The sequence below is a fragment of the Stomoxys calcitrans genome, chromosome 3 (genome assembly GCF_963082655.1).
Source record: "Stomoxys calcitrans chromosome 3, idStoCalc2.1, whole genome shotgun sequence".
In the NCBI taxonomy this organism is placed as follows: domain Eukaryota; kingdom Metazoa; phylum Arthropoda; class Insecta; order Diptera; family Muscidae; genus Stomoxys; species Stomoxys calcitrans.
The window spans coordinates 7,731,508-7,738,118 of NC_081554.1; the positions used below are offsets into that span (position 1 = coordinate 7,731,508).

At 42.0% G+C, this 6,611-nt stretch overlaps 1 protein-coding gene across 1 annotated transcript; it reads left to right on the top strand.

Annotated features, from left to right (window-relative positions):
• The first annotated feature begins 565 nt into the window (after nucleotides 1-565).
• LOC106092105 (thioredoxin-1) lies at nucleotides 566-1,172 on the top strand. Its single transcript, XM_013258872.2, has one exon. It carries the CDS (start codon nucleotides 666-668, stop codon nucleotides 987-989), a length of 324 nt encoding a protein of 107 aa, XP_013114326.1. The 5' UTR covers nucleotides 566-665; the 3' UTR covers nucleotides 990-1,172.
• The last annotated feature ends 5,439 nt before the right edge of the window (nucleotides 1,173-6,611 follow it).

Sequence of the window (6,611 nt, forward strand, 5' to 3'; positions counted from 1 at the left end):
CATGTACACACACGTATACACACACTCACACAAATTTCTTTGTGTGTGGCAAAACGTTGATCAGCTTAATGACAACATAGCGGATTGCGCCATATGATTTGTGGTTGTTGTACAAATGAGACCGCCTTTAATTGTTTCGTCATGCTTCGAAATAAATACAACCTACCAATGTACGACCTTTGAATCCCACACACCTAAAGATTTCGGATGATGACCAGAAATATTCAAAATCTATTATCTAAAAAGAGTAATGAGGAAAAATTTTTGCGAAACGTGAACATTGCCATAACAGACAAACAAAATAAAAATTACATGTTATTTTGGTTCATAAAATATCCATAAAAAAGATAATTTTTCAAAATTCAAATTAACTGAAATGAATGAAGTCGAAACAGAGATGTTAATTTTTAGAACTTAGGCTACTTACAAAGCATCCAGATATTGTTTAACTAGAACAAAATTACTCTCTCACTCTCTCTCCTTCGCTTTCTCTTGTTCAGTTTTTTTTTTTATCATGGTTTGCCGTTACTTTTTCAGAGGCAACAGTTAACCTGTTCTGCAGCTAAAACACATTGAGTTATCGTTGAACCGTCCAGATCCAGGCAAATCAGTTGTTAATAGAATTCTTTGTTTTAAGAACATCATAACTCCAAAATTGATCAAGTATGGTGTCCATTATAAAAAATATTGAAGATTTTGAAAAGAAAATGGCCAATGCAGGCGATAAGTTGGTTGTTCTCGACTTTTATGCCACCTGGTGTGGTCCTTGTAAGGATATGGATCCTCATGTGCGTAAATTGACGCAAAAGCATAAAGACCAAGTGATAGCGCTAAAGATCAACGTTGATAAGTTCGAAGAAATCGCCGACTATTATAAAGTAAAAAGTATGCCAACATTTGTCTTCATCAAAAATAAGAAACGTTTGTCCAGCTTTGCGGGAGCCGACGAAATACTGTTGAAGGAGAGAATTGAGAAGCTAATAAAGTAGTGGCACCTTAGTAAAACCAAAAGTTAGGTTAAGAAGAAGACATCTGTGATGTTTTTAAAATAGTTTTAAATTGATGTGTATTTGTTTGTACTACTTTTTGACTTGAAAAATTAATTTTGTGTTTGTCAAATAAATATTTTTACCCAAAAAAATTATTATGATGATTTAAGTCTGCGATGTCAAGAGATTTCTTTAGCTAGATGATAAATCGAATATGTTTTCAGCATAAGGTGAGTTGTGCAAGACCAAAGTGTCCCGTAATAATACCTTTCTACTTCTTCTCAGTACTAACTCCATCTTCAGTCGATTCGGATCTTCCTAGGATTTTTATCGTCCTTCCATGCGTTTCACTGTTCCACAGCGCTATTTGCGCGTACTGTGGTCAGGCAGCCGGAAACAGAATTTGCAAAAGCTGCTAGATGCAGTAAGTAAATGGGGGTTTCGGCCCACATCGTGCTCCCCAAGAACATGAAAGAATTAGGAGGAGTGTTCAAAGATTGTTCTGTGTCTTCGAGCATTTGCGGGGTATTGATATAAGAATGTGCTCAACCGTCTTTAACTCGCCATCGTACACCCTGCAGTAGTTCGCCTCTTCCTGTGTCCAGCGGTACGTCGAAGACCTGACTTTGCAATGATCAGTAAGAACACCTTTCTGCATTCACTCGGCCACCTCGTACGCCGCCACGCCTTGGGTCTGACTTTTTCCCATGGCCCGAGACCAAAGCCTTCAGCGCAGCCTGATTGTCCATGCCTATCGTGACAGTCTGATCGAGCAGCCGCTCCTGCATTCAAATCGTTTTCAGGACAGCGAAGAAATCTGCCTGAAAGATGATGAGCCTATTTGACCCCTTTTTTCTTAATGGAATGTTCATGGGAAATTTAGCATTAGTTAGTATTAGACTGCCTTATTCCAAGAAACTAGATAAAGACTGCTGCTCCTGCTAAGACACCTCGCCAGCAAGGAAAGACGCCTCAGGCGCGATGCATATAACATCCCGCCACGACATAAAAGCAGAACAGAACTATGGCGTCTTAGCGTTATTTCGCCCAAGACGACAAAATGTCCTACCGCCCAAAGATGACACAAAGCCCATAAAGGATTTTGTAAAATATTAGGAGAAGGAAGGAAGGAAAATATTAGGAGAAGGAAGAGTGTGCCTAGAGGCCTTAAACATTAATGCTTTTGTTTTAGAAGCATTAACAGTTGAGAAGTTTTGCCTAGCCCAATTTTTGAAACGGTCGAGACTTGCAAACGGCAAAGGTCATTAACGTAAAGAATTAACAGAAGGGGCCCCAAGACGAAACCCTGAGGTACACCAGAGTGCAGAGGAAGCAAATTAGAAACAGCTCCATTTAAAACAACAAATTGTGTCCTATTCCAAGCGCCTCGATCTTCTGCGCTCATTCTGAAATCTCAGACACCAAGTTTCGAGGTGTCTCCCACCACTTTATCTTTCCATCGGGCTTTTGGTCTTCCCGGTTTGCGTGTACCACCGTGTTTGGCTGCAAAAAAACTTCTTTGCTGGAGCTTCTCCATCAATTTTGACAACATGACCTAGCCAACGCAGCCGTTGTATTTTGATGCGTGTAACTATGCTATCGTCGACATACAGCTATTACAGCTCGTGGTTCATATGTCGCCTATATTCTTCATACGTCGCCTATATTCTCCATTAACGCAAACTGGTCCATATATTTTACAAAGAATCTTTCTCTGAAATACTCCAAGCACTGCCTCATCCGCTTTTACAAGTACCCATGCCTCAGAACTATAAAATAACACGGGTAGTATCAGAATCGTGTATAGTTTAATCTTCGTCTGTCGAGAGGTGGCCTTGTTTCTAAACTGCCTACTTTGTCCAAGGTAGAATCTGCTTGCCAGTATTATTCTTCATTTTATCTTAAAACTTATGTCATTTGTTTCGGTTACGGCGTTGCCGAGGTAGATGAAGTTATTGACTATCTCAAAGTTGTGGTTCCCAACTTTTTCAATTTTCTTTATCTGCTCGGTTGTAAAAGGCGTTTTGGGAATTGAAACCATCCATTTCGTCTTATCTCTTTGGATTCTTTCAAAGGCTGCAGTTACTTACGAATCCTGGTGAGACCATCAGAAAAAAATTTTCAACTGTGGTTTTCCCCTCCCAACATTTGTGAGGCCCTATGCCATGTAAAACTTCCCTCCAAAACGGTGTCGCACTGCGGCACGCCGTTCAGACTCGGCTATAAAAAGGAGGCCCCTTATCATTGAGCTTAAAACTTGAATCGGACTGCACTCATTGATATGTGAGAAGTTTGCCCCTGTTCCTTAATGGAATTTTCATGGGCAAAATTTGCATTGCAATGACTAGAAATGCACTGATCTTTTAGCAATAAAGTGGTTTTAAGGAAATAATAACGATCTTATGGAATGACCTGCAAGCCATCGGATCTAAGTTCAATAGAAAATTTGAGGTACAATATCGAAGATGAGATAACCACCGCAAAACCTAATAATAATAAAAAGTTTTGACGTGTTATTCAAAGGGCCTGTTAAAAAAATTAAAAGGAAAGGTACAGGAATATAGTAGATTCACTGCAACATCTTTATGACGAAGTATATGTTGCATATGTTGTGTAATTAAATAATTATTTATAAGGACTAATGTATTTGAAGATACATTAGTTCTTTAATTGAGTTTTAGTTATCACTGCTATTATTTTGACCGCCCTTAATTCTGAAATTAACACATTTTAGGACTTTTTTGAGAAGGGTTAAAACAAAACAAATGCCTGTTAATATGCAAAAAAAAATATTATATGCTTCCAAAGAATATAATTTTATCAGTTAACATATTTTACTATTTTGTGCTGCTATTTTTTTGACCGCAGCTGTATATCTAAAATCTGAACAGATTTTAATGAAATTTTGCACACATATAGCGACGTCAAATAAAACACCTCATGCAAAATTTTGCTAAAGATTGGACCAAATTGTGGCTTCTACAGCTGTAACAGACCATATCGGATAAAAGATATATATGGGAGCTAAATATATCTAAATCTAAACCTAAACGGATTAGCGCACATAAACGCCACATAAAACGTCTCAGCTCATCAGAGTTGAGGCGGCTGCACCTGTGGGAACGCAATTGAGCCAGTACTACTCTGGTTTGCCGAGGGTAGATAACTCCTTCAGGTGCAATGGGTGGCGGTCGTTTTTCAAGGACCACATTTATCCCGTGCCTGAGATATCACATGTTTCACTATACGGTGTTTCGATTTATTACCACTAAATTCCACAAATGACTTGCGACCGACCACAGAATTAATTCGCCAGCCAGCGTTTCAGACCTGGCGGGAGGGACGCGTTGGCGATGTCCTCAAAAGTTTGGCACGGCTGATAGTATCGAATGGCTTCGATAGGTCCAGTGCCACAAAGACTTTCCTATCACATGGCTAGGGCTGATGAAGCAACGGCAAAAGTGAGCGGTGATGGCATGCAAAGCAGTTGTTGTGCTATGCAGTCTTCGAAATCCATGTTGTTGTTGTAGCAGTTTGTTGTGTTCTATCTTTCGTCTGCTTGATTCTGTTGAGTGTCAAGGCCCAGAAACTCTGCGACTAAGATGGGGGCGTCCACAGGGATCTGGGTCTGAGTCGAGTGGGCCTTGCTGGGCAGTTAAAAAGGTGACGTGTATCGTGGGGTCCCTGGTTACAATCGGGACATATATCTTAAACGTTGGCATCAATCCTTGCTCTGTAGTAGTTAAGGCGGCCGCATCTGCTGAAACATATTGAGCCAGACCTACTCTGGTTTGCAAAGGGAGGCGATCGTTCTCCAAGGACGTCATTCACCCGGTAGCCATTTACCGCATCTGCCACCGTGTCTGCATGAATGTTGTCTAGACCTGCTTGATATGCCGCTTGATCTAGAGGTTCTCTCTTGTAGCGCTGAACCTAACGCTCTAGATCATGTAGATCTACCTTAAGGCTTTTGGGCGGTGGATATCTATCCACGAGATGATGATTTGGATGGTCTCTGCGATAACAGCCCAAAAGGTATTGCTTAGACAGAATGTAGTTATGTCTCCGCACTGGTAGGATCTTTGTCTCCTGATGGAGGTGGTCCACATGAGAACTGAGGAGACAGCCCGTCGCAGTTCGGAGGGCGGCATTCTGACAGATCTGAATATTATTCCACTGCGTGTCGCAACGTTGACGATACCACACTGGCGTGTGGCATAGCTTGCCACAGACTGGCCAATTGCCGTGTACGTGGTCAACAAGGTTTTTTTTGTGTGCATCCCAAGTGCTGCCAGCAAGTGACTTGAGGACCTTGTTTCTACTATTGGCTTTATCGCAAATTGATGTGGCATGTGGGGAGCATGGCATGTGTAAGAGCTGTCAAATATGACGCCAAGTATTTTGGGACACTTGATGGTCGGAATCATTTCTCCATCGACCATCATAGTCAGCTCAGTATTCACCTCACGCGTATTTGTAGTGAACAATGTGGCTGAAGATTTGGCGGCAGATATCTTCAGATCTCTTGCAGCGAAATATGATGCAAATTCGTTGAGGAAGACGTTCAACCTATCGCAGATGTCATTAATGGGTGGGGGCCTGATTCCATGATCGTATCATCGTCCGCATATGATACGATCTCTATATCGTCTGGAGGTGGTGGAATGGAGGAAAGGTAGAGGTTGAACAGTGCCGGAGATATCACCCCACCTTGGAGAACTTGCTGTTTCACTCTACGGTGCTTCGACGTCTCTTAAGCGTCTTGGCTACTGGTGATAGAAGACAGATCGGTCTGTACGACTTCTTCTTACTCGACTCCTTTCCGGGCTTTCGTAGCGGGATCGCTGTGCCCATCTTCCATACTTCGGGTACTATGAGTGTTCAGTGTTGAAGGCCACCGTAGCGCAGAGGTTAGCATGTCCGCCTATGACGCTGAACACCTGGGTTAGAATCCTGGCGAGACTATCAGAAAAAAATTTTAACGGTGGTTTTCCCCTTGTAATGCAGGCAACATTTGTGAGGTACTATGCCATGTAAAACTTCTCTCCAAAAAGGTGTCGCACTGCGGCACGCTGTTCGGACGCTGAACGCCTGGGTTAGAATCCTGGCGAGACTATCAGAAAAAATTTTTAACGGTGGCTTTCTTCTCCTAATGCAAGCAAAATTTGTGAGGTACTATGCCATGTAAAACTTCTCTTCAAAGAGGTGTCGCACTGCGGCACGCCGTTCGGACTCGGATATAAAAAGGAGGCCCCTTACCATTGAGCTTAAAATTTGAATCGGAATGCACTCATTGATGTGAGAAGTTTGCCCCTGTTCCTTAGTGGAATGTTCATGGGCGAAATTTGCATTTAAGACAGGTTGATGGCAGTTGTAATTTACGGGACTACAGGTAGATCCAGATTTATTTGCATCCCGTCGGGGCCCAACACCCTTGGATGACTTGGAGCCACGGATGACATTCGTAACTTCATCCACGGTAAATTGTGATAGTGGTTATACCCTTCTGTCGCTGTCGACATTTGTGAGGTTATGAGGTCGCATTTCGGCATGCCGTTCGGACTTGGCTATTAAAAGAAGGGCCCTTGTCTTTTAGCTTTAACTTGAATAGGATAGCACTCA

What these genes read in the sequence shown, in the direction of transcription:
- LOC106092105 (XM_013258872.2), top strand. Translation starts at nt 666, where the DNA reads ATGGTGTCCATTATAAAAAATATTGAAGATTTTGAAAAGAAAATGGCC.